The following is a 27,632-nucleotide window of genomic DNA, read 5'->3' as shown; positions in this document are numbered from 1 at the left end:
TTACTTGCTTTATTTATTTATTTAAATTTTATTTGTTCATTAAATTTATATCCCATCCTTCCCCCTGAAGGCATTCAAGGTAGAAAACACCAAGCAACAAAGTAATAAAAATAATAAAAACATATTTAAAACAGTTCCAATACAGATGCAGACTGGGAAGGATCTCTCTTTGACACACTTCTTGGAACAACGCCTGTTGCTTGCCTAGATGGGGGGGTGTGTAAGCAGAAACCTCTGACTTTTGCATGGCTGGTAAGTAGCCTGTTCTATAAAGGGAAGAGTCACGACAATTGCCTCAACCACATCCCCCTCTGGCCCTGCCCCCACCCCTAAGACGCTGTCCCCATGGGCATGTGAACCTGACAAGCGCACTGTGGCACCACCGGGCTGGAGTTCACGCCCAGGCACTTGCCAAGGCCAAAGGACCCAACGTCAAGACAGTGTAGGGTGGCAAAGAGTGCCCTTAACCCAATTGTGCCTCAGGTATTTGCCCCACCAGATCTTAACTTGTCTTTCCTGCCCAAAATGAAAGCCAACTAAACCAGTCCAGAACACCAATCAAAAAACAGGACTCCCAGCAGAATGGCGGCAGCAAAAAAAGAGGAGTGAGTCCCCAGGCCAACTGGGGGCTTACGAAAAAAATCCTATTCAGCCCCCAAGCAGGGTGTAAGGGAAGGGTGGGTCCACATCTGGAAGGCCACAGGTTCTTGAGGGAGGCATGCATGCACACCATACATTAAAAGCACTATGATACCACTTTAAACAGTCTTGGCTTCACCCCCAAGAATTCTGGGAGCTGTAGTTCATTAAGGGCACTGAGTGCTGTTATGATAGGGTTGCCAACCTTCTGTGGGCAATCTTCCAAAGCTCAACAACTTTCCCCGAAAAAGCTCAAAAACCTTTTGTGTCCGATTTATGGCAACCCTATGTTATGAGATCCCCCTATTACGCCTCTGGAGCTACAATTTCCAGAGTGGTTTAACAATCAATTCCTCTTCACAGGGAACTCTGAAACTGTAGCTCTGTGGGCCAAAACAGGGATCTCCTAGCAACCCGAATTCTCTGGGGGAAGCCAAGACTGTTTATGGCTTATTCCTGACTGAAGCTGAGAGATCAAGGACACTCGTCCATGGCCACTGGCTTTATAGTTAGTGTCGACATAGACATCAAGCCAGAATTTCCACATCTGTAGCTAACATTCGATCCATGGCGCTACTCAAGATCTCTCTTTCTTTGGCACAGCATAAATTGCTTGCACATTCTCTCCAGGTTGCATTCCAGGATCGGATTTGCTCTCTGGTAAAGAATAGAGTCTGTCTGGGTTCACACCAGGACTCATCGCGAGTGAATACACAACTTCATTCCCATCTATGTCATTGCGGCTGGAAACGGCATATGGGGAGCCTGTAAGGGGAAAAGGGGGAAAGACTCAGATGAGTTTTCAATCCTATCCTACAAAGTTATGTCAAGGGATTTTTAAGATGGAAAGTTCAACTATCTTATTTTTAAAGGGGGACCTGAAAATGGATGCACCACTTTAGAACCAAGCTATGCACCTACAACTAACATATGGCAAAGTCCTTTCTAAATTCTACCATTTTATACTAAAGGTAAGCAAATGGTTTTGTATGTTACTTTTGTTTTATTTTCCTATTTATTTTATATTTAATTTTAATTTTATTTAATTTCATCCAAGGATCATAGGGCAGTTTACAATATCTTTCTTTTCCAGTGTTACATTCAAAATTTCTGTGTTGAACGAATTGGATAAATAATAATAATAATAATAATAATGCGAGTCCTACTCAGCGTAGCCCCAATAAACTGAATAAACCTAAGTTAGTCATGCTCATTAACTTCAGCAGGTCTACTCTAAGTAGGACAAACATTAGATCCTACCCTATGTACTGTTTGTTGTGTTCTGTGTGATGTTGATCTATGTCTGCTGTTGTGTGTTTTTTAAAAATAAAAAGAGTTGTGTGGATTCCCTGCACATAGAAACCAAGCACATCAGGGGGAAATGTCCTAGCCAAATGCTCTCCTTGTGAGTCAGCTTTCTCCATGCACCATCCTTGTCCAGAGCCTTGGTGAACTGCATGATTAAGCCGAGCTTGATGTGCAGCGGTGGGAAGAGTATTCTGTCTCTGTCCACCAGAGGGTCGTTGATGACGTTCCTTTCTTTGCAAGGCACCAATTCCTCCCACACAGGCCAGTCCTTCTTCATGTAATGCTGAGCACGGTCCCTACTATCCCACATGCACAGAAAACATGGGTACTTGGTGAAGCCAGACTGTTGTCCCAACAAAAAGCTCACCATCTTCAGGTCAACACAAATAAACCACTTATGCTGATCATAACCAATTTTCTCCAGCACATACTTCACCGCTTCATAGTTCTCCTTCAGTGTAGTCGAGTGAGCCAGGGGTATAGAGGCAAACTGGTTGCCGTTGTGTAGCAGAACACATTTCAGTGATCGCTTGCTGCTGTCAATGAACAGTCTCCAATCTTTGGGTTCGTACTGTGGCACTCCAAGCTTGAGCAGAAGCTGCGCAATATCTGCACAGTACACCAAGTCCTTCTCTTCCAAGAAAAAACGGAGGTACTCTTGATGCCTGTTGCGGAAGAAGCTGATGCGAGCACTGTCAGAGAGGAGGTTTTTTTCCTTCAATCTGGATGCCAACAGTTTGGCAGAGTCCTTCGACAAGCTGAGGTTGCGAACTAGATCATCCAACTCCTTCTGGGAAAATGGATGTGGAGCATCATCTTCAAGCACCACTTCTTCTTCTTCATGTCCTTCAACACTGGAGGCATCTTCATCACTAATGTCAGGAAGTTCTCCGAAGATAGGCACTGGAATTTCATCACAATGATCAGGATACTTGAGGCTGCTCCGGTTCTTTCTATTGATCCCAGCCGCACCAATTTATGGAAGATTTCGAGGTTTTATGACTTCAAACTGATCCCTTTTCGACATAATCACCCAGAACTATTGGACCTGAATACTTCTTGTCATTAAAATAATCATTTCCAATCAAAACAATTATTCGACATGGCATTTTACCCCCACCAACTTCTTCTAAAATGCTCCACACAAGCGTACATGTGAACAAAAACATAAAAAAGACGTGGCCATAGCTCAAAAACTTGACCTGATTGAGCAAAACCAATGTGATTTTTGGATTCAGCGCATCAGATTCGTCCTAAATCAACTGAAAAAACACAAATTTGTTGTTGACCAATGTTATAGATTATATTTATTACAATAAAGAATTACTAAACAGTTTAATTATTATTTGATGTTTGATTTTGCTGTTTACTATTGAATTTTAGTGGATTGTTGAATTTTGCTTTATTTGATGTAGGTTGTTTATTTTAAAGATATTGTGACTATTTATATAGGATCAGATTGTTACTATTAATGTTTGATGTTTTATTATTATGGTTATTCTTTGTGTTGGAAACCGCCTAGAGTGGGTGGGCAAGTCAGCCAGATGAGCGGGGTATAAATAAATAAAAATTATATAATATTATTATCATCAACATCCTTGGCCGTTGGCCCTGAAGAAGAAGAAGAAGAGTTTGGATTTGATATCCCGCCTTTCACTCCCCTTCAGGAGTCTCAAAGCGGCTAACATTCTCCTTTCCCTTCCTCCCCCACAACAAACACTCTGTGAGGTGAGTGGGGCTGAGAGACTTCAAAGAAGTGTGACTGGCCCAAGGTCACCCAGCAGCTGCATGTGGAGGAGCGGAGACACGAACCCAGTTTCCCAGATTAAGTGACTACCGCTCTTAACCACTACACCACACTGGCTCTGCCCTGGCTCTGCCCTGCTTGCTGGGGCAGATGGGAGTTTAGTTCGGCAAACATCTGGAGGTGTGATGGCCTGGGATTCCGATTCGGAGGATGAAACAGAGGAATCCCAGCCTGCACAGGAGTCCCCGCCTCCAGGGCCGGCTGAACTGGGGCAAGGCCTAGATGCTGAGGAGCCTGCACCTGTGGCAGTGCATCAGGAGCTGGCCCCAGGTGAAGCCCTTCTGGCCCCAGAGGGGCTTGATGACTCAGTGGCCACAGGTGAGCCTCCTCCAGGGCCCAGTAACCCTTCGGCCTCTCCTGATCTGCAGAGGCTTAGGGCAGAGAGGCGAAGGGAACTGGTTGCCCCCAGGAGGAGTGCTCGCCTTAAGGCCAGAGGAGGCGGGGCTCCTGGGGGTCGGGACCACCCCTGACCTTGGAAGAGGATAAAAGCCCAGTCAGGCCGGCCCCAGGTTGCGGGAGCAACGTCGTTGTTGGCTTCGGACCTTCCTGTGTTCTTGATCGCTGCTCGGCCTCCTGTTCCTGACTATCCAGTACTCCTGTTCCCTGCTCGGCCTCCTGTTCCCGACCATCCGGCGTTCCTGTTACCTGCTCCGCCTTCTGTTCCAGCGTTCCTGTTCCCCGCCCGGCTCTCTGCATCGGACCTCGCCCCTCTTCGTGTGGACTCTGCTACACTCACGGTACCTTACCCCCGGGACCAGCACAGTTTGCTCCCGCCACACCCGCACTCCCCCTTCGTAGGGGTGCGTTCGGGAAGAGCCAGAGGCCATGGCTGACCAGGCGGCTGCACTGGTGACTTTGGCCCAGGAGAACCAGGCCTTGACTCACACCGTGCAGCAGCTCAGTGACGCGGTTGTGGCACTTCAGCAACGCTTGGAAGCCCTACCGGCTCCTGGGGCCGACGCCCCGGCGCCTGGCAAGTACCCAGTGGCTTTGCCTGAGAAATTTGATGGAGCCCCGGCCAGCTTTCCCATGTTCCTGGCCCAGGCCAAGCTGTATATTCAGGGGCGAGCCCGGAACTTTCCTGACGACCGCACCAAGGTGCACTTTTTGATTAGTTTGTTAAAGGACCAGGTGGCCAAGTGGGCGTTGCCGCTACTCAGGCAAGACTCCCCCTTGCTGGCAGACTATACAGGGTTTTGCAATCGTTTGGAGGCCGCGTTCGGCAACCCCCAGAAAGGGAGTCAAGCCAACCGGGCGATTCGGCGTTTGAAACAGGGCAAGTCCACGGTGGCCGCATATACCACGGAGTTTCGGCTGTTGGCACAGGACTTGACCTGGAATGATTCGGCACTGCGGGACCAGTATCTCGAAGGGCTTTCGGACGAGGTACTGGATCAGTTGGCCACAATGGAACGCCCCACCACGCTAGACACTCTCATTCAACGGAGTCTACAAATAGACGACCGGTTGGAGGATCGTCGTCAGGTCCGGGGTCGCCGACACTTCCAGTTCACGGCACCAGCTTTTTCCGGCAGCCCCACGGTCACAACTGATTTAACGGAGGAGCCTATGCAGCTCGGGGCAGTGCGGCCACGCCTTTCCCCCGCCGAGAAGGCGCGGCGTCGGGAGGGAAATCTCTGTCTTTACTGTGGCGGAAGTGGACACTTCGCTCGGTCTTGCCCTGAGAAACGCCAGCCGCAGGGAAACCGCCAACCCCAGTAGCTGATGGCCCTAGCTACCGGGGGTCCCAAACCGCGCAGAATGGGCCTGCACCAATGGACTTGCAACATCTTATGGTTTCGGTACGTTTATACCCTCCAGGTGGGCCCTGGATCCACACCCATGCTTTGGTAGATTCAGGGGCAACCCGCTCCTATATGGACGCTGCTTTTGCCGCCCATCATCAGGTGCCACTTCGGAACAAGCCAGTACCGGTCCAGGTGGAAGCGATTGACGGACGACTTCTGTGTTCAGGTGCCGTTACTCAGGAGACCCAGCCCCTGGTCCTGTGTTTCCAGCAGCACCGGGAGTTGCGCACTTTGGACATTGCCTCTATGCCCCGCTTCCCCCTGGTGCTCGGGATGGACTGGCTGGAAGCCCACAATGTTCAGATTGACTGGGTCAAACGGACCGTGCACTTCCCAGACCCATGTTCCCATGCTCAATCCGGGACGCTGGCGGCCGCGCCCTCAGAGGAGGCAGCAACCACGCTCCCAGCCGTGTATCAGGACTACCAGGACGTGTTCGAGGAACGGGGGGCAGACCAGCTGCCGCCGCATCGGCCTTTTGACTGCGGCATAGACCTCCAACCCGGAGCGCCTTTACCAGTGAGTCGCTTATATTCTCTAACAGAGCCAGAGCGCGAGGCTTTGCAGGACTTCTTGTGCAAGAACCTGGAGCGTGGGTTCATTAGGTCTTCCACCTCGCCTACCGCGGCACCAGTGCTTTTCATTAAGAAGAAATGTGGGGAACTCCGCCCTGGCCATGATTACCGAGCCCTGAACAAAATTACCGTCCCAGATCGGTACCCCTTGCCCCTTATCTCGGAGCTGCTGGAGCGGGTGCAAGGGGCACAGGTGTTCACCAAGCTGGACCTCCGGGGGGCCTACAACTTGATTCGGATCCGAGCCGGGGATGAGTGGAAGACAGCGTTTGGGACCCGGTACGGGCAGTTCGAATATTTGGTTATGCCGTTCGGTTTGTGCAACGCGCCTGCTGTGTTCCAACGCTACATCAACCACGTGTTTCAGGACTTGTTAGACAAGTACGTGGTGGTGTATTTGGATGACATACTGATTTACTCCCGTGACCCGGCTCGCCATGAGGGACATGTCCGGACCGTGCTGCAACGCTTGCGTGAGCACCGTTTGTACGCAAAGCTCAGCAAGTGCGAGTTCCATCAGCGGACTGTGGACTTCCTTGGTCACCGGCTCTCCCCGGATGGGGTGCAAATGGACCCGGGGAAGGTGACAGCGGTTCAAGAATGGGCGGCACCCCGGAACCGCAAGGACCTACAACGTTTCCTGGGGTTCGCCAATTACTACCGGACCTTCATCGCTGATTATGCTCATCGCACCACCCCGTTGACCCGGCTACTGCGCCCAAAGACGCCGTTTTCCTGGGACAAGGAGGCAGAGGAGGCGTTTCAGGGGTTGAAGGCCTGTTTCCAGAGGGCACCAATCTTACAACATCCTGACCCCTCTCGACCCTTTGTGGTGGAGACCGACGCCTCCAGTACGGCTCTCGGTGCCGTCTTGTCTCAACAGATTGGTCCTGAAGCGCCACTCTTACCCTGTGCCTTCTATTCCCGCCAGCTCCTACCAGCGGAGCGTAACTATACTGTGTGGGAGCGGGAACTACTGGCCATCAAGGTAGCCTTTGAGGTCTGGCGCCATCATCTTGAGGGGGCACGACATCCGGTGGAGGTGAGAACCGACCACCGGAACCTGGAGTACCTCCAGACCACCCGCAAGCTGAACCAAAGACAGATCCGGTGGGCGTTGTTCTTTTCCCGGTTCCAGTTTCGGATCCGCTACATCCCTAGCTCTCAGAATCAGAAGGCGGATGCCCTGTCCCGGAAACCTGAAGACAACGCAGACACGGTACAGCAAGCAGAACCCACCACGATCCTACCTCCGGCTGCATTCCTGGCCACCCAGGAGGCGCAGCCACTGCAGGTTCGGGTGCGGGAACAGCAGCGGGTCGACGCTTGGGCCCAGGATCGTCTCCGGGAGCTGGCTGAAGGGTCCAGCCCACAGTATCCGGGGCTGGTCCTGCATCAGGGCCTTCTGCTGCACCACGGTCGACTGTACGTCCCGCCAGGGCCACTACGGCTGGAGGTTCTCCGGATGGTCCATGATGCCCCAGCAGCGGGGCACTTTGGGCGGTATCGGACCACCCATCTGGTCAGTCGGGAATTTTGGTGGCCCCGCCTGAAGGCTGACGTGGCTCGCTACGTTGCTGGTTGTGATGTCTGTCGTCGTGCCAAGGGTCCTACCGGGCGACCCCCCGGCCTACTTCAGCCATTGCCAGTTCCACCGCGCCCTTGGCACACGGTTTCATTGGACTTTATAGTGGACTTACCCTCGTCTCGTGGCTGTACCTGCCTTCTGGTTTGATCCGACCATTTCACCAAGATGGTACACTGCGCTCCCTGTCCATCTGTACCCACAGCCAAGGAAACTGCTCAGCTGTATCTTCAGCATGTCTTCCGCCTGCATGGACTACCTGAGCGCGTGGTGTCCGACCGGGGAGTTCAGTTCACATCCCGGTTCTGGTGAGCATTACACCAGACCCTCGGGACAGAGGTCTGCCTCTCGTCAGCCTACCACCCACAGACCGATGGCCAGACGGAACGGGCGAACGCGGTGCTGGAGCAGTACCTCCGGTGTTACTGCAGCTACCAGCAGGATGACTGGGTCGACCACCTGGCATTGGCGGAGTTCGCCTATAACAACGCGGTGAATGCGTCCACCCAGCAAACCCCGTTCCAGGCCAGTTATGGTTATCATCCACGGCTGTTTCCAGAGGTGCTGCCGGCATCCGCGGTCCCGGCGGTGACAGAGTGGCTTCAAGAGCTTCAGTCCCAGCAACAGCTTTTGGTGGAGCAACTGCACCAGGCCAAGGAAGCGTACAAAGCCCAGGCCGACCGCCACCGCCAGGTGGGGCTGGAACTTCGCGTCGGTGACCTGGTTTGGCTCTCCACTCGCCATCTCCACCCCTCTCGACCTTCGCGGAAGTTGGACGCCCGCTTCACCGGCCCGTTCCCTATTGTAGACCAAGTCTCTCCTGTGGCATTCCGTCTCCGGTTACCCGCAACCCTGAAGGTTCAACCGGTCTTCCACAGGTCCCTTTTGAGTCCGGTGGCCCCACCCGACGAGTTCCACCCGAACCGTCCCCGACCGCAGCCAGTGTTGGTTCGGGGAGAGCCTGAGTACGAGGTGGAACGCATCCTGGACTCCCGATACCGCAGGGGAAAGCTGCAGTATCTCATTGACTGGAAGGGGTACGGACCGGAGGACCGTTCCTGGGAACCAGCGGCCAACGTCCACGCACCTGCCTGCCTCCGAGAGTTCCATGCGATGTACCCCGGCAAGCCGGGTCCGGACCCTCGGTTGAGGGGGGGGCCTGGGAGGGGGGATGGTGTGATGGCCTGGGATTCCGATTCGGAGGATGAAACAGAGGAATCCCAGCCTGCACAGGAGTCCCCGCCTCCAGGGCCGGCTGAACTGGGGCAAGGCCTAGATGCTGAGGAGCCTGCACCTGTGGCAGTGCATCAGGAGCTGGCTCCAGGTGAAGCCCTTCTGGCCCCAGAGGGGCTTGATGACTCAGTGGCCACAGGTGAGCCTCCTCCAGGGCCCAGTAACCCTTCGGCCTCTCCTGATCTGCAGAGGCTTAGGGCAGAGAGGCGAAGGGAACTGGTTGCCCCCAGGAGGAGTGCTCGCCTTAAGGCCAGAGGAGGTGGGGCCCCTGGGGGTCGGGACCGCCCCTGACCTTGGAAGAGGATAAAAGCCCAGTCAGGCCGGCCCCAGGTTGCCGGAGCAACGTCGTTGTTGGCTACGGACCTTCCTGTGTTCTTGATCCCTACTCGGCCTCCTGTTCCTGACTATCCAGTACTCCTGTTCCCTGCTCGGCCTCCTGTTCCCGACCATCCGGCGTTCCTGTTACCTGCTCAGCCTTCTGTTCCAGCGTTCCTGTTCCCCGCCCGGCTCTCTGCATCGGACCTCGCCCCTCTTCGTGTGGACTCTGCTACACTCATGGTACCTTACCCCCGGGACCAGCACAGGAGGTGCAAAACATCTGTCCCAGATGCACAGTCAGAAAGTGCAGACCTGCACAGCATGTCATTTCCAATGCCTGCACACAACATGCCTTTGACACCATCGATCATAACATCCTTCTGGGCAGTCCAGAGGAGCTGAGAGCTCGTGGCACTGTCATAGAGTGGTTCTGCTCTTTCAAATCAGAACCAGTGAAGGCAGTGAAGGTTCTGTGTGAATGTCTGGAGGCGGTTGGAGGATTGATGAGAGCTAACAGATTGAGGTTGAATCCTGACAAGACAGAAGTTCTGTTTTGGGGGGACAGGAGGCAGGCAGGTGTGGAGGACTCCCTGATCCTGAATGGGGCAACTGTGCCCCTGAAGGACTAGGTGCACAGCCTGGGAGTCATTCTGGATTCACAGCTGTCCATGGAGGTGCAGGTTAATTCTGTGTCCAGGGCAGCTGTCTACCAGCTCCATCTGGTACGCAGGCTGAGACCCTACCTGCCCATGGACTGCATCGCCAGAGTGGTGCATGCTCTGGTTATCTCCCGCTTGGACTACTGCAATGCGCTCTACGTGGGGCTGCCTTTGAAGGTGACCTGGAAACTACAACTAATTCAGAATGCGGCAGCCAGACTGGTGACTGGGAGAAGTCGCCGAGACCACATAACACCAATCTTGAAAGACCTACATTGGCTCCCAGTACATTTCTGAGCACAATTCAAAGTGTTGGTGCTTTAAAGCCCTAAATGGCCTCAGCCCAGTAGACCTGAAGGAGCATCTCCATCCCCATCGTTCTGCCCAGAAACTGAGGTCCAGCTCCGAGGGCCTTCTGGCGGTTCCCTCACTGCGAGAAGCCAAGTTACAGGGAACCAGGCAGAGGGCCTTCTCAATAGTGGCGCCTGCCCTGTGGAACGCCCTCCCATCAGATGTCAAAGAGCTAAACGACTATCTGACGTTTAGAAGACATCTGAAGGCAGCCCTGTTTAGGGAAGTTTTTAATGACTGATGTTTTAATGTATTTGTAATCTTTGTTGGAAGCCGCCCAGAGTGGCCGGGGAAACCCAGCAAGATAAGCAGGGTACAAATAAATAAATTATTATTATTATTATTATTATTATTATTATTATTATTATTATTATTTTGAACCTCTGCTAGACCCTTCCCTGCTGCTCCAAACTGAAATGGTCACTGTCATTCTTGAGGGCCTCTTAAGGATTTTTATTACCCCAGTGCAGTCTGGAAATATGGCTGACCCCCACACAAAAGGAAAGAGTCCCCCACAGAATGAGATGCGAATGAAGCTCTAGAATCCTAAGGTGGTAAAATGAACCACCACCTTCCCATTACAGCAGCTGAGAGATCATATTTGTGAATGTTTCCCTGCATCTAGACAACTAGCATGGCAGGGAGCAGGGGTGCCAACTTGAATAAAATATGGGGGGCAAGTAAGCCCTACCTTGCATAATCAATCACATGGCACAGCACACACACACCATTTAAATGGCACTACCCATCAACTGGGGGGGGGGAGCCCCTTCAAATATTTTTGGGAGGGCGAAAGGACCTTGACCCCTCGGAGTTGGCTCCTATGGCATAAAGTGCACCTTTCTCTCCAACAAGCAAGATTTTTTCTTGCATGGCGTCTTTGCATTCGCCGACCTAGTCTCCTTTCCTAACCTGCTCAAGTTCTATGCAGAATTTTAATTGCATGAATGCTAACTATCTGAATTCACACTTAATGATTCATGTCCACTAAATGTGACACATGTAACATCCTCTAAGGAATATGTGTTGGACATTTGCCTATATCTCTTACATGAGACACCACTTATAACATTATTCAAAAGGGGGCTTGTGCTTACAGTCTTCTTCCATTTCAGTTGTGGTCTGATCCCTAAATAGAAGAGATAAATTTAGAGTCATTTTTATGGTCTGGAAGGGAGAGAAGCACCAGCAGAATTCTTTATATTGTTTGACATGTAGTACCTTTGTTGCGATTCATATGCCTTTCCTGTCAAACAAAAAATATATGCATTATTAAGTAGCAGTTTAAAATGCTTTTGCAAATCACAGTCACCTTTGATTCCACCTTATAATATGTTCTTCTTTCATTACCTTTAGACTTTTTCTTCCAGCAAAGGAACAATATTATCCCACTAATCAGAACAATTCCTCCTACCACTCCCAGTGAGATCTGTAGCTCTTTTGTAAAAGTAGACCCTGAAAAGAGATCCCAATATGATATGGTATCAGGCGGAGGAAAAGAAACATGGCAGCCTCAGGCTAATTTTATTGTTTCCAATTTACTTAAACATTCCTCAAAGTTTTGTGAGGATAATGGATGGCAAACATTGATCTGCTGATATGATCATACAAGCCAAAATCCTGTCTGTATTTTCTTAGGCTTAGAGCTTTGGGGATTATGGGGAGTGGAATTCAATGCTAGTCCTACTCCAAGAAGACCCTGTTCCCCTGTCAAACAGCTCTTAGTGTCAGAAAGTTCTCCCTGGTCTTTAGTCAGAATCTCTTTTCTGCATGCCCAGGCACCCCAAGCCCACTTTGCCCGACTCACAGAGAAGAACCAGACAGAACGGGCACTGCTTTGAGTCAAATCGGGCCACCTCTTTATCGATTGCAAATGTCAGAGGTTTGGCATAAGCATTGGACACAACCATCAACATCCAGCCACCTGCTGGAAGTAGCCTTTTTGGAGGTCAACACAATGGTGAGGTCCTGTGACATACATCAAGTAGGAATGCCCCATGGGATCGCCACCTTGAGGAGTGCTATGGCCCCCGCCTGGATGTCTGGACAGAAGCAACTTCTCCCAAATCCTTTTAATGGGATACTCCTTCCAGTGCTTTTTTTCTGGGGGTACTCAAGGGTAAGCAGTACCGGCACCTTTTTTTTTTCCTTTCAAATGTTAAAAGTGTGGCACTCAGTGTAGTAAGTTCATGGTGAGCACCAGCACCTCCCTCCCCCCCAAAAAAAAAAAATTGTCTGTTTTGGGTTTAAGCCAGTTGAGAAAACCTCTGCAGCAACTGTCCCGCACAAGCCTGTTGAAGGTAAGAGGAGTTGCAACCTGAATCCATTGCTTTGTGTTCTCCCCTTGAAAGCAGGAGGAAACCAGTTTCCTCCCTCTTCCATGGGACAGCCCTTCAGATATTGGAAGATGGCTGTCCTATCACCTCTCAGTCTCTTCTTTTCCAGGCTAAACATACCCAGCTCCTTCAAGCATTCCTCATAAGGCTTCGTTTCCAGACCCTTGACCATCTTGGTTGCCCTCCTCTGCACACCTTCCAGCTTGTCAACATCCTTCTTAAATTGTGGTGCCCAGAACTGAAGGCAGGATTCCAGGTGTGGTGTGACCAAGGCAGAACAGTGGTCCTATGACTTCCCTTGATCTGGACACTAGACTTCTGTTGATGTAGCCTAGAATAGTGTCAGCTTTTTTAGCTGCTTTATCACATTCATGTTGACTCATGTTCAGCTTGTGGTCCACCAAGATCCCTAGATCCTTTTCACATGTACGCCAGGTGTCTCCCATTTTGTATTTGTGCATCTGGTTCTTCCTGCCTAAGTGCAGAACCTTACATTTGTATTAATTTCAGTGTTTCAGGAAGGGTAAACTAGAAAGTTCTGAACCGATTGTTTTCCCCCACCACTCGTGGCAGAGCCCAATTTGAGGACAGATGACCATGATCCATCCCCCACAAGGGTTTCTCCGAGAGTTTCCCAAATGTCTTGAGTGGTGAGGGAAGGCCTTCGGGGTGCCTGCCCTTCCTGCCTAAGTCCCCAGTCAATGAGGAGAGTTTCTGAGCATCCAACACTCAACTAAAGGAAGAGAACACATTTTTAAAAATAATTTCTAAACTCACCTTCACTGTTGCCTTTTCGCACTTGTACAGTCACATTATTTACAATCTTCCACACGTGTCTGTTGGTGTAAACAGCAACCAGGCAGAAATACACTCCAGTGTCTGAAGTGGTGGTGTTGAAAATTGTCAGGTAATGACTTTGATGTCTGCCAAGTGGGTCAGTCAAATTTTTGACCTGTCTCTTTTTGATCTTGGTGCCAACACAGCAGTTTAGATTATTAGAAAAACAGTGGTCTTCATTTGAAACAGAAGCAAGGCACCTCCTTTCAAATGTTTCCTTAATCCAATACAAAGTAAATATGTCTCTGGCACCAGTCAAATTAAATTCACAAGGAAGAGTGAAGTTCTGTTCTCCTTCAACAACCACTAATTCTTCTGATTGCATGCTACTCTCTGCAATGCAAAATGGAATAGTCACATGAGAGTAACAGTGGTACCCCGGGTTACATATGCTTCAGGTTACAGACTCCGCTAACCCAGAAATAGTGCCTCAGGTTAAGAACTTTGCTTCAGGATGAGAACAGGAATCGTGCTCCGGCAGCACGGCGGCTGCAGGAGGCCCCATTAGCTAAAGTGGAAGTTCAGGTTAAGAACAGTTTCAGGTTAAGAATAGACCTCCGGAACGAATTAAGTACTTAACCCGAGGTACCAGTGCATAATCATGACATTTTTTTCATACAGTTTGCTAGAAATGTGCAAAAGCTTCCCCTTGGTTCTTTCTGGCATTTGTACCTCACTGAAAACTAACATTACATATTCAAGTCAGTGACCCTCAAGCAAAATGGGCAAAGTTTGAAAAGGGAGAGCTTTCCAATACTTTTGCTTCCAATGGTGAATTTTGACCTGTGCATTATTGCAGCTTATTCTGCATGGATCTGATTGAACTGGTTTGCATTCTGTCTCCCTGCCAAAGTAAACACCAGCTAGTTATGGCATCCTACTAATCCTATCAAGAATTGGCTCACTGAAATTCATGGACCCAGGTGAGCTGTGCCCATTAACTTCAATGGGTCTAATCTGCGTAGGACTAAGATGGCACATCCATCTGGTCTAATGCCTTCTCTCTTTAAAAAAAAAAAAGTCTTTCATTTATTTTGACTCTTGGAGTTATCCTCAGTTGGAAGCACATCATTTTTGCTTTTGCTGTGAATTTCATGGCTGTTGCCTGCATTCCCACTAGCAAACATAAATGGAAATGGTTCTAAAAGAGAAATTATGTTCTTAGCTCAGGGGCAGAGAGGAAGAGAGAACCCTCTCTGAAACCCTGGAGTCACTGCAGATAATCCTTAGCTAACTCTGTATGGCAGATTTCCTGTGTTGCTATTTCTTTTTCCAGTGCACCTGTTACTCTTATGCTTTCTGAATTCACCTCAAAATGACATGCTGTCTTTTAATGCACTCACCTACAGTGTTGTTTATTATTGCTACAATGAAGAAGTTGAAATTCCTGCAGTGCTCCTCCTTATTAATAAGTGGGTGTGCATCTGACGCATTGCTACCTGACAGGGCTTTGCATGCAAATATTCCACCACCTGGGAAAGCAGCAATAGAGACATTCCTTTGTGTACAGTTGAGATATCGGCTTGTGAGGGTCTTTCCTGCTGGGCACTGAGAACTTGGATCACAAGGCATTGGCTGAAATTGGACCAAGGAGGAGCAGTCTTTCCCCAACCACCATCTTGATTCCTTCTGATCGGCTGATGTGTTGCTGCAGCTCAGCCAGTGATTTTCATTTTCATAAATATTAATGAAGGTTGCGCCTGTAGGGGGAGGAAAGTGTTCACGGCTCGTATTTGTAGGATCTTGCACTTCAGGGCAAAAGAATTCCCTGAACCTTTGGAAGCTGTAATGTGGTCCCTCTCCTGAATGTACCTGTCAGAGCTGCTACCAGGTCCCAGCTCACATAGGACCACGCCACACAGCGTCCACTTTAAAAGAGTCTTTATTGAGTTACAGGTTTCATTTCCGAACTGCAGCGTGCAGCTCTACACCTTCTGCCCTAGGTCGGCGAAGACCCATCTGAGTCCCCGCCTCTTGCACACCAGCTTAATACCCTAGCCTTGCTCCACCTCCTTCGCCTCTCCCTACGTCTCTGGGTCCTTCTGCCCCCCTGGGACTCCTCCCTTCTACTCTCCTCTGACGCTGACCCCCCTGATCCTTCCGCTTCCTTTCGGCGGGCTTTGGGACCTGGCTCACTCTCCGGGCTGCTTACTGCTCCAGCTTCCGCTGCATTTGAACTTGGCGCGCGCGCCCAACTCTCTACTTTCCTCTTGACCGTTGCCTCGCTCTCTGAGGAGGGCGTGACCACCCCTGACTCGTGCCCTCCCTCCTGCTGACGGCCTCCGGAACCCGATGCCTGGCTGCCTTCCTCCCTGCTGCTCTCAGTCTTGAGCGTGGGTCCCGACTTCCAGCTGCTGCTCTCTGAGTCTCCTCTGTTCCCTTCCTCCTGGGGTGTCCCCCCGGATCCCCCCCTTGCTCTGCTCACTGGGGCTCCCTTTTGGGAGTCCTCTGACTCACTGCTTAGGCTTGGAGATCTCGGGTCGTCATCATCACTCATTCTCCCTTCGGCTTCCTCCCCCTCGCTCTCTGTTTCCACCCTTCTCTGCGTCTCTGCTTCTGAACCCCTGACATCCATCCCCCCCTCGAAGCCCCCCCTTCCCCCCTCCCCGCTGTCAGGTGTGGGTGCTGGGTGCTCCATCATCATGGGAGGGAATGCTGGATACAGGTCGCTCCCCGTGGGTGGCCGCCAACTGAAGACCTCCGAGTCTTCCCCCTCGCGGTCGTCGACGTTGACTTGTTGCTCTTCCATCTCTGTACCGCCGTGCTCGAACCCGAGGTCCTCCCCGAACACGTCCATGTCAGTCTCTGCGTCGGTCGCTCGACCTGGCATCTCCAGCCACTTCCTGCGCCATTGCTCCTCTGGTCGATCGTCCCACCAATACGAGTTGCCTGATGCCGAACCTGCCGGTGAACCTTCTGGGGAACGGGTGCTCCGTGTGGGTTCCCCTTCTGAGTCGAATCCATGGAACGTGCTGGAAGAAAGAGTGGGTGTGAACAACCAGTCGTCGAAGAAGCTCGCTGGCATGGGTTTGTGTGGGAAGAGGGCATGAAACTCGTCCTTGAGCAGGGGTTCCTCCAAAGCGTAGTCTGGCACCCAGCTATTGGCGCTGGCCCGGGTGCCCTCTCTGGCTAAGAGGTATTCGACTCCCTCTTCCCCCCATCTGGAGTCCAAAATCTCCGTGACCTCGTTGATGTGGCCCTGGTGCCTCACCCCCCGCGTCTCCGTCCGTTCCCGGAGCGGACTTGGCGCCGTCCCTGGCTCCTGGAACCTGTGAGGTGCCTTGTAGGGAGTGAGCACCGACCTGTGGAACACCGGATGCATTCTGGAACCCTCCGGCAGCGCCAGTCGGAAGGCTACCGGGTTGATCTGCGCTTCGACTTGGTACGGACCGATCTGCTTGTGCCCCAACTTCTTCTTGGCAAGTGACCTGGTCGGCACTGCGTGGGCTGCCAACCAGACCCAGTCTCCCACTTGGATCACTTCGCCAACCCGCCTGTGCTTGTCAGCTTGCACCTTGTAGGCGTGCTTAGCTAGCTCCAGCTGCCGTCTGAGTTGATCGTGGACCGCCTGCAGCTCTGACGCGAACGCGTCCGCCGTCTGTGGTTCTCCTTCCCCCACTCTCTCCAGTCCCGGGAAGGTTCTGGGATGCCTCCCATTGTTGGCAAAGAACGGCGTCACTCCTGTGGACACGTGCTTCGTGTTGTTGTAAGCGAACTCGGCTAGCGGCAGGTAATCCACCCACGTCGCAGGCTGTTGATTGGCATAGCATCTCAGGTACTGCTGCATGATGGCATTGACCCTCTCTGCTTGCCCGTTGGTCTGCGGGTGTCTTGCTGATGCCAGATTGACCTTGACATTTAGAAAACCCATCAGCTTCTGCCAGAAAGACGAGATGAACTGGCGTCCGCGGTCGGACAGGATAGACCGTGGCAGGCCATGCACTTTGAACACGTGATCTATGAACAGTTTGGCGGTTTGTTCCGCCGTGGCCACCTTCGCACACGGAATGAAATGTGCCATCTTGGTGAACAAGTCCACCACCACCAGCACAGCTGTCTTGCCTCTCGAGCTGGGTAAATCCGTCACAAAGTCCAGGGCCACCCTCTCCCACGGTTCAAACGGCGTTTGCAGCGGTTCTAACAGTCCCGCCGGTGGTCTGTGTACCGGCTTGGCCCTCTGGCAGGTGTCGCACCTCGCGACGTAGTCCGCGACCTCCCCTCTCAGCCTGGGCCACCAGAAGTCTCTCGCGACTAATTCCATCGTTTTCTCTGTGCCAAAGTGACCGGCCGTGGGTGCGTCGTGCAACTGTTGCAGTACCTTGGCGCGAAGGTCGTCTCCTGGTACATAGACAGCCCCTTTGCGTAGGAGCAAGCCGTCCCGCACCTGGAACTCGTCCGTGGTAGCCGTGCCTCTGAGCAGTTCCGCCATCTTGTCTTGCGCGAATGAGTCGTCCCGCAATGCACGTCGCACCGCATCCAGGTCTACTGTAGCTGAGGCACACGCCCACGCCGTCGGTGCGAAGATGTGCATGGCCGCCGCTGGCGTCACCTCTTCTAGGTATTGCGGTTTTCGGGACAGTGCATCCGCCATGATGTTGGTGTCGCCTGGGACGTACTCTATTCGGAAATTGAAGTCAGCAAAGAACTCCGCCCAACGTATCTGCCTCTGGTTCAGGAACTGAGCCGTGCGCCAGTGCTCCAGATTCTTGTGGTCCGTGCAGACCTGCACCGTGTGCTTGGCGCCGATTAGGAAGTGCCTCCACGCCTTGAAAGCTGCATGAATGGCCAGCAACTCCCTGTCCCAGATGGTGTAGTTCTGCTCCGACTTGCTGAGCTTTCTGGAGTAGAACGCTCCCGGCCGCCACACCCCCTGCGGGTCTCGCTGCAGCAGGACAGCTCCCACGGCTCTGTCTGACGCGTCTGTCTCTACCCTCAACGGTTTACTGGGGTCGATATGCAGCAGTTGCTTCTCCGATGCGAAGAGATGCTTGAGCGCTTGAAAGGACTGTTCCGCCTGCTCCGTCCAGATGAATTTCTTTTTTTTGGAGCTGAGCGTGTCCGTAATTGCTGCCGTCTGCATCGCGAACCCCTTGATAAACTTGCGATAGAAGTTGGCGAAGCCGACAAACCGCTGGACCTCCTTCCGGTTGCGCGGGCTCTTCCAATCCAATACCGCACGAACCTTGGTGCTGTCCATGGCTATCCCCTTGTCCGACAACTTGTATCCCAGGAAATCCACCTCCGTCGTGTCGAACTGGCACTTCTCCAGCTTGGCGTACAGTCTATGTTGTTGCAACCTGCTGAGCACCTCCCTCACGTCTCGGTCGTGAGCTTGCTGCGAGTCAGAGAAAATCAGGATGTCATCCAGGAAGCAGACGCATGTCTTGTAGAGGAGTCCCTCCAACACGTGATGCATAAAAGCTTGAAAACAGTGAGAGCCATTTTGTAATCCAAAGGGCATAACTCTGTATTCGTAGGTGCCCAGCGGTGTGAACATGGCCGTCTTCCACTCATCGCCCTCCCGCATGCGGATGAGATTGTACGCCCCTCGCAGGTCCAACTTGGTGAACACGCGTCCCTTGCGCACCGTCGCGAGGAGGTCGTCAATCCTGGGCATGGGGTAATCAGACGGTTTGGTCATCTGGTTCAAAAGGCGGTAGTCCACAACGAGTCTTTTTTGGGGCGTGTCTTTCTTTTTCACGAAGAAAACGGGACTGCCCCCCACTGCCTTGGACTCTCTGATGAAGCCACGCTCCAGATTATGCTCGATGAACTGTTTGAGTTCCTGCATTTCATCTTCAGACATGGAGTATAGCCGCCCCTTCGGCAGCGTCGCCCCCGGTAGGAGGTCAATCTTGCAGTCATATGGCCGGTGAGGGGGTAGCTTGTCCGCCTCCTTCTCGCAGAAGACCTCCAAAAAGCTCGCGTATTTGTGGGGGACCGCTTGCAACGTTCCCAACTGCAGTTGTGATTCCTCCTCCTCTCCCTCCCGACGGGGCAGGATGCAGTGTTCTGCGCAATAAGAGGAGCCGAAGATCAGTTGTCTCTGGTACCAAGCCAGTGTCGGACTGTGCCTGTCCAGCCAACTCATGCCCAACACAATGGGCGTGTCCGACAGTTGGGTGACATTAAAACTGATGACTTCCCTGTGGTTGCCAAGGCGCATCACCATCGGTGGCGTCTGCTTCACCACCTGCCCCCCTAGCAACTCTCTGCCATCCACTGTGACGACTTGCAGGGGCAGAGTGGCAGGCAATAGCTGTATAGCGTGCTGCTCCACAAAGCTCTGCGCTATAAAGTCTGCGTTGCTTCCAGAATCCACAGAAAGCGGCACTTCGATAGTGACGCCGTCGGGTAGCTGGAGAGACGCTGTGAGCTGCACTACTGGTTTGGGTGGGAGGGGATCCGTGGGTTGCAATATCGCTGGGGACTGCTTCACAGATGCGTCTGGCTGGGCCCCAGTGCCTCCGTCTCCAGCCAGACATCGTCGTTTCCCTGCTGTGGTTCTCCTTGCTGCGTTGCTGCAGTCACCATTGCTGAGGCTGCAGTGTGCTTGTGGAGCCTCCGGGGACACTCCTTCGCCAAATGGCCTGGATCCTCGCAGATGTAACACTTCCTGTTCCCTCTAGGAGGCTTCGCTTTCACTGCTGCCGGTGCTAGGGCTCTGGCTGCTGACTGAGCCCTTGCACCTCCAACCTCCATCGGTTCCCCTCCCCCTCCTGGCGGAGGTGTGGATTGCGCACGCGCTGCTTCCCTCGGAACGAAAGAGAAACTTCTCGCTGCTTCGCGCCCTCCACGTCCTTCATCTCTGCACCATGGACGTTCTTCCAGCCTCACCCCCACAGTCAGCGCCCTTTGGACCACCTCCTGCGTGCTTCGGGGCCTCTCCCCCCTTGCAATTTCATCCTTAACCGCAGAACTTAGACCCTCCCAGAAGAGGTCTCTGACAGGGGGCGAATCCCGATCCCATTCTAAAGCACTGACCAGCGCAAAAAATCGGGCGTGATACTGCCGGACGCTCGCCCTCCCTTGTTTTAGTCCATGAATCTCCCGTCTGGCAAGATCCACATCAATAGTAGACAAAAAACACGCATCCATCGCTTTGATAAAGGCATCTGCATTCTGAAGCGCCGGATCTTTATCCCTCCACAAATTGCGCAGCCAGGCTTTGGCATCCCCATGCAAATGGGACAATATGAACCCCACCTTCTCTTCCTCATCTCTAAAGTCTTTTGCCAGCAGTTGCAGTGCGCACATTACGTCTGCTCTAAAATTAGGGTACTGTTGCAAAGTCCTATCGAAGTGAGCCACAAGCCCTCCTGCTCTCCGTGCCAATCCCACGCCCTCCGGTCTGGGTCCCGGTTGCCCTTGCTTAACAAGCATCTCAAACCTGGCGTGTAGGTCTCTGTAGGCGGCTGTAGTCTCCTCCTCCCGTTTCTTGGAAGCCAATACCTCTGAGGACAACTGGGTCACTGCCTCTTGCAGCGCGGAGATCCTCTGTTCTTCCGTCATCTTGCTAACCTTTGTGAGCTTGCTTACAGACACCCCTCTTCCTCCCCTAGCGGCTTCTGCTCCCGCTGCGAGGTTTCAGGTTTCTGAAGCTTTGATGGGATGGGTCTTACTGTCAGAGCTGCTACCAGGTCCCAGCTCACATAGGACCACGCCACACAGCGTCCACTTTAAAAGAGTCTTTATTGAGTTACAGGTTTCATTTCCGAACTGCAGCGTGCAGCTCTACACCTTCTGCCCTAGGTCGGCGAAGACCCATCTGAGTCCCCGCCTCTTGCACACCAGCTTAATACCCTAGCCTTGCTCCACCTCCTTCGCCTCTCCCTACGTCTCTGGGTCCTTCTGCCCCCCTGGGACTCCTCCCTTCTACTCTCCTCTGACGCTGACCCCCCTGATCCTTCCGCTTCCTTTCGGCGGGCTTTGGGACCTGGCTCACTCTCCGGGCTGCTTACTGCTCCAGCTTCCGCTGCATTTGAACTTGGCGCGCGCGCCCAACTCTCTACTTTCCTCTTGACCGTTGCCTCGCTCTCTGAGGAGGGCGTGACCACCCCTGACTCGTGCCCTCCCTCCTGCTGACGGCCTCCGGAACCCGATGCCTGGCTGCCTTCCTCCCTGCTGCTCTCAGTCTTGAGCGTGGGTCCCGACTTCCAGCTGCTGCTCTCTGAGTCTCCTCTGTTCCCTTCCTCCTGGGGTGTCCCCCCGGATCCCCCCCTTGCTCTGCTCACTGGGGCTCCCTTTTGGGAGTCCTCTGACTCACTGCTTAGGCTTGGAGATCTCGGGTCGTCATCATCACTCATTCTCCCTTCGGCTTCCTCCCCCTCGCTCTCTGTTTCCACCCTTCTCTGCGTCTCTGCTTCTGAACCCCTGACAGTACCGTATTTTTCGCTCTATAACACGCACCTGACCATAACACGCACATCGTTTTTAGAGGAGGAAAACAAGGGAAAAAATATTCTGAATGAAACAGTGGACGTATCATTTTTGTGCTTCATGCTGTGGCCACAGACATGTGATCTGATGGTGAATTTGGGGTGACCCAATGCAAAAATCCTGAGAATCCCTGTGGATCCATGCTTTGTAACCACGTTTTTGCACCATTGCAGCCCCAGGCAACAGTGGGTGCGTGATTTTTTTGGGGGGGGCAGGCTGTAGCCATGGACATGCTATGTGCTCTGATGGTGAATTTTGGCTGACCCAATGCAAAGATCCTGAGGATCCATGTGGACCCATACTTTTTAACCACGTTTTTGCACCATTGCAGCCCCAGGCAACAGTGGGTGCGTGATTTTTTTGGGGGGGGGGACAGGCTGTAGTCATGGACATGCTATGTGCTCTGATGGTGAATTTTGGCTGACCCAATGCAAAGATCCTGAGGATCCATGTGGATCCATGCTTTGTAACCACGTTTTTGCACCATTGCAGCCCCAGGCAACAGTGGGTGCGTGATTTTTTTTTGGGGGGGGAACAGGCTGTAGCCATGGACATGCTGTGTGCTCTGATGGTGAATTTGGGGTGACCCAATGCAAAGATCCTGAGGATCCATGTGGATCCATGCTTTGTAACCACATTTTAAGTGGGGAGGGAAGGAAAAACACAGAAGGCTAAGAATGCAGGAGAGGGCTATAACGTGAGGAAAGGAAGGCAAAAGTTTCCCCCCACCCACCCACACAAGCCAGCCACTGTTTAAGGATTTCATCCTTTTAAATGGAAGAAAGCATATTTGAATGCTGTGTGTCTCCAAAAACAAAAAGCAGGAAGTCAAATCAGAATTTTAAGCCGAACCTGTAATCTCTCTTCCCTTCACAAACATTGTTCCCTCCGGAGCAGGGACAGGATAGAGCGACGCTCTGCTTTCCTCTCTTCTTGCCTGGAGGGGAGGGGCTTTCCCTGCACTTTGTTCCGTTTGAGCAAACACAGCAAGGAAACAGAGCAGGGAGGGCAGTAAGACCCTGAGGCAGAATGCAGGAAAGCAACAGCTTCCTGTCTCACAGAGCTCCCTTCTCCCTGAAGCGCGGTTTGATTTTTGCCTTATTTTTCGGCTCCAGGGACCACACATTCGCTGCATAACACGCACAGACATTTCCCCTTCCTTTTTAGGAGAAAAAAATCTGCGTGTTATAGAGCGAAAAATACGGTATCTATGATAGTATATATTTCTTCAGTGTTACACCGTTTTAACTGCCATCACCTCCCCAAATACAGAGCTGGAGTTGGAGGGTGGCTGACAGAGCCTAAGGACAGCTTGCTGGATCAGCCCAAAGGCTCTTCTACTCCAGCATCCTGCCCTCAATGGGGCCAACCAGATGCCTATCCTATGGGGAGCCCCCAAGGCAGCGGTTCTCAACCTGTGGGTCCCCAGATGTTGTTGGACTACAACTCCCATCATTCCTGAGCTCTGGCCTTGCTGGCTAGGGGTGATGGGAGTTGTGGTTTAACAACATCTGGGGACCCGCAGGCTGAGAACCACTGGCCCAAGGGGACCTGATGGCAAGACTCCCTTGCGAGTCTCAGCCCCTGGAATTCAGAGCACCAGAGGTGGTATGTAACCACTAAAGCCAGTAGCCATTCAGAACCTTATCTTCCATGAATTTGTCTAAAGCCATCTAAATGGGTGGCTGTCACTCTTTCCTGTGAAGGCATATTTCATAATTTAAGTAAATGCCTTGCAAGATAGTTCTTCCTTTGGGCCACTGGGAATCTCACCCCCTTTGGATTCATTGGATGACCAACAAAGGGGGAGAAAAATGGACCTCTGTCCATTTTCTTTACATCATGCAGACTTTTAGACACCTCTGCCATGCCAAAGGATATAGGGCAGCTATCGGCTGTGACAAAATTACAGAACTTAAACAATCAATTATATGTAAATTACATTTCCATCACATTATTCCAATATATTAATATTAATGCAATGCAAATGGGGGCAGGGAAACTGTAATCAGTTACATATGATTTGGAGGTTGAAAAAATAGCAACAGCACCAAATACTGATTGTATTTGCTAGACTGATTTCCATTCTGGGCATGGAAGAAGTAAGCAAACATCAGCAATTTCTGCTACTGTTTCCATTTTCTCCAGATGTCTCCTACACCCCTCATTATGTTCCCCTCACCTGCCATTTTCCCTAAATGAAATAACCTTTCCTCTCCAGCCCATTGATTGTTATTGCTTATTTATTTCATAAAATGTATACGTGGCCCAATTGTGAACAACCTTGAAGCAGTTTATGAAAGGAATAAAACAGTAAAATCATTAGTAAAAATAATTAAAAGATTCAGAAAATTAAAACCAGCAATAAACTAAAAATACATCAGCAGTTGAGATATTTGGGTAGGCATGTCTAAACCAAGATGCTTTAAGCATGCACTGAAAACAGCACAGTCAAGGCCTCTCACATTCACTCTCATGGTGTAAAAGGAAGGATGGTTAAGTCAGTTTCAGTCTGTGGCGTAGATTCACATTTCGTTTTTACTATTACCAACAAAAGGCTGTTTCAGGCACTGCCCCAAACTGAACATCTTCCATCTGCTCTGAGGAGCCCAAAATTGGCTTTGCAGAAGTGCCAGGGGCTCTCCATGACTTCACAACAGCTCTGCCTGGCGTGGTCCTTGGTGGACCTTCCCTCACAGTTCCTCTCCTTAAGAAACCAACAGGAGCAGAGACCATGAGATCTCTTTGTAGGACACGTACCTGAAATTTCCCTTAGGAAAAGAAGGATCAGCATGAAAAACATAATCCTGAAATGGAAAACAAAAAAAGGCAAATGGTCTTGTCGCCTTAAGTTCTCTTCGCTTGAGAAAGGAAAGGAAAGCAGAAGAAGAGACAGCTGACATGAAGCAACTTGCAAGTGCAGCAGTTATTTACAGCCTTTCACTTCCCGTCTGCTTAGAAATCACTCAAGGTTGAAACTTTAACCACAACTGACTCCCCCTCAAACACCTCCTCTGGGGAATTAACACGTGATACAACCAAACTAGGAAGTTTCAGAGGTGGCTGGTGCCCAATGGCATTGGCAGGGCAGAAGGCAGGAAGACCAGCCTATATTGGCGAGATCAAAGTCAATGATAGGCAGAGACAACTAATTCTAGTTTTGTGTCCATCCTCCTCCCTGCCAAGTTGGAAGCTGATTGGTGGTGCCATTCCATAGACTGGCTGTGATTTAGAGGACATGCAACCAGTGGGTAGATGAGGGTGGACTGAGGTTGGTGGGGTTGTTCCCTTAATGGATGCCACTCCCACAATAGCGGAGACAGTTAAAGGTAAAGGGTAAAGGGAGCCCTGACCATTAGGTCCAGCCGTGACCGACTCTGGGGTTGCGGCACTCATCATGCTTTATTGGCCAAGGGAGCCAGCGTACAGCTTCCAGGTCATGTGGCCAGCATGACTAAGCCACTTCTGGCGAACCAGAGCAGCTCACGGAAATGCCGTTTACCTTCCCGCCGGAGCAGTACCTATTTATCTACTTGCACTTTGACGTGCTTTCAAACTGCTAGGTTGGCAGGAGCAGGGGCTGAGCCACAGGAGCTCACCCCGTCGCGGGGATTCGAACCGCCGACCTTCTGATCGGCAAGTCCTAGGCTCTGTGGTTTAACCCACAGCGCCACCCGCGTCCCCAGTGGAGACAGTTAGCGAAGAATAAACAAGGATGATTTGAGGGTAATTGTCCTTTCAAGCTCCCCACAGGGCCCAGGGCGGGGGGGGGGATGAGCTTCACTTGCAAATTGTCTCAGTACCTGGCTCTCGCTCTGGCATGGAATACGGGAGGCAGGGAGGCACTGAGTGCAAAAGTACTTCGCCTATCGGTAACCCTCATACGCAGCCATTAGGAAGCAGACGTACTTCTGTTTATTAGAGTGAAATTGTTAAGTTGTGGGTGAACATATCAGACGACACAGCGATTCTTCCAAAGCAGCTCTTTATTTGTAAGCTGGAACAGAACTGACTGAGGAGCTCAGTCAGCCTGCTTATATAGAGCTCCAGAACAATGTAACTGTTGCCATTTTCTAAAACTATCCAATCACTGAACATCACTTTCGATCCTTCATTTGCATAACTATCTACAGTATCCCCCTGCTGGCCCAGGGTGAGAACTTCAGTACATAACAGAAATTATGACTAATATACAGACACGTGCTGGAGCAGATGGAACAAGATCATAAACTGCTAAATTGAAACAGCTACAAAGCCATTACAATTCAAACTGGAAAGAAGACTTCCTTCCATGTAAAATATGGTATGTGAGGGGGGAGTCTTTACCCTTTCTTTCTACATAAATGATTCAGCAATCCCCCCCCCCCCCCGCTTTGAATGCTAACAAACTGATAAAAGGCAAGAGGAGACAAAAGAGAACGGGATCATATTCATGGATTACAATGAAAAATAGAACTGTGTGAGAAAATTGAAATGGATTTAAAGCATCAAACTTTCACTGTATTGCCATGGGAGGACCTGGATTTTGAGCTTTGAAGATCGGCCAAGGCTTTGGCAGGACACCAGATTACTCTCTCTCTAAACTCAAACAGTAACAACAAAAAGATGGTGTGTGACACAGTTGAAATTACAGCCTCATTCTCTGGGTACAAAGGAAAAGAAAGAGCGAAGCGGAAGCAGCAGTGCTGTGCAGGACATGATGGAGAATAGGAAGAATGAAGAAACAACGTGGACAAAATAAACATCACACAGAGGAAATATATGGGATACAGAACTCCTCTTGCAGAAATAAAATTTATTAAATGTGCCAATATGAATGGAAGTAAAAAAAACCTCTGTAGCTGTTGATAAGGGATTAAGATCAAGACGGAATGTAAATGGATTAATTAAGACTTCGGAAGCAAGATGAAATAAAATTATCTCACCTTGAAATCTAGTACACAGGAGGCCACAGAAAATGTATAATTGGCTTTATAACTGATATATATTTGAATTTGAATTGTAATTTGAGATTGTTAAAATGTGGTTTATATTGGATTTTAGTAATTGAAAATTAAGATTTATTTTTTTTAAAAAAAGAGAGAGGTTGTGGGGTTGTTAGCCAGTAGCTCAAATGGAGGAGCCTTACCTGGGACGTTCTACTGCACAAGCACCACTCCTGGTCATTACAACAGAGCCTCTGAAAGAGAGCTTCTCAGCAACTCTTGCCCATAGCTCAGACCTCAGTCTCCAGCTCTTCCGTCCTTGGTGGCACCCCAGGAGCAGGCTTGGCTCCACATGGAGAATTCCAGGTCGCATCCACAGCATACATTTAAATCTGATTTAAATTGCATGGCTTCCCCCAAAGCATTGTGGGAACTATAGTTTGTTAAGAGTGCTGGGAACTGTAGATCCAGGAGAGGTAAATTACACTTCCCAAGACAATGTTAGATGTGGTCTAAATGACTGTAGCTCCATTAACCCCTCCAGCCCCATCCCAGGCCCTGTCTTGCTGCTCCTTCTCGGCCCCCCTCCTGTGGCTGCCAGAAAGCTCTGCCCCCCCCCCCGGAAAGAGCAGGGGGGGGTTGCCTGCATAGCCTGTGCTCTAATACTTCCCTCGTCCCACCCCCACCCCCTTGAACCATCTCTCCCTTTAGTCCTCGCCTGATAAAACCCAGGAGACCTTCACTGCAGCGGGTGAAAATGAGCGAACGCGAAAGTTTTAAGATCCATAAATGCTCCGGACTTGCTCGGCGCA

At 51.1% G+C, this 27,632-nt stretch overlaps 1 protein-coding gene across 3 annotated transcripts; it reads right to left on the bottom strand.

The window, feature by feature from the left end:
- On the bottom strand, nucleotides 1-27,632 carry LOC309518210 (uncharacterized protein). 3 transcript variants are annotated; one of them, XM_082198112.1, is made up of 7 exons: nucleotides 27,539-27,632; nucleotides 14,800-15,156; nucleotides 13,397-13,789; nucleotides 11,634-11,738; nucleotides 11,505-11,529; nucleotides 11,381-11,412; nucleotides 1-1,404 (listed from the first exon to the last, which is right to left on the bottom strand). In XM_082198112.1, exons 2-7 carry the CDS (start codon nucleotides 15,026-15,028, stop codon nucleotides 1,217-1,219), a joined length of 972 nt encoding a protein of 323 aa, XP_082054238.1. In that variant the 5' UTR covers nucleotides 15,029-15,156; nucleotides 27,539-27,632; the 3' UTR covers nucleotides 1-1,216. The 3 variants fall into 3 exon arrangements, with proteins under 3 accessions (XP_082054238.1, XP_082054236.1, XP_082054237.1); XM_082198110.1 differs by lacking the exon at nucleotides 27,539-27,632 and adding an exon at nucleotides 24,656-24,892; XM_082198111.1 differs by lacking the exons at nucleotides 11,634-11,738; nucleotides 27,539-27,632 and adding an exon at nucleotides 24,656-24,899.

The sequence above is a fragment of the Podarcis vaucheri genome (genome assembly GCF_965113315.1).
Source record: "Podarcis vaucheri genome assembly, chromosome: 14".
NCBI lineage: Eukaryota > Metazoa > Chordata > Lepidosauria > Squamata > Lacertidae > Podarcis > Podarcis vaucheri.
Note: the sequence above shows the minus strand (reverse complement) of the source record. Positions and strands in the feature narration are given on the sequence as shown.

Bases quoted from the DNA above. Each gene is read 5' to 3' on its own strand.
- LOC309518210 (XM_082198110.1), bottom strand. From the start codon at position 24,698: ATGTTTTTCATGCTGATCCTTCTTTTCCTAAGGGAAATTTCAG. The intron at 13,790-14,799 runs GTGAGTGCATTA...TTTGCATTGCAG, and splicing joins AATAATAAACAACACTGTAG to AGAGTAGCATGCAATCAGAA. The intron at 1,405-11,380 runs GTAAGCACAAGC...TTCCCCTTACAG, and splicing joins AACTGAAATGGAAGAAGACT to GCTCCCCATATGCCGTTTCC.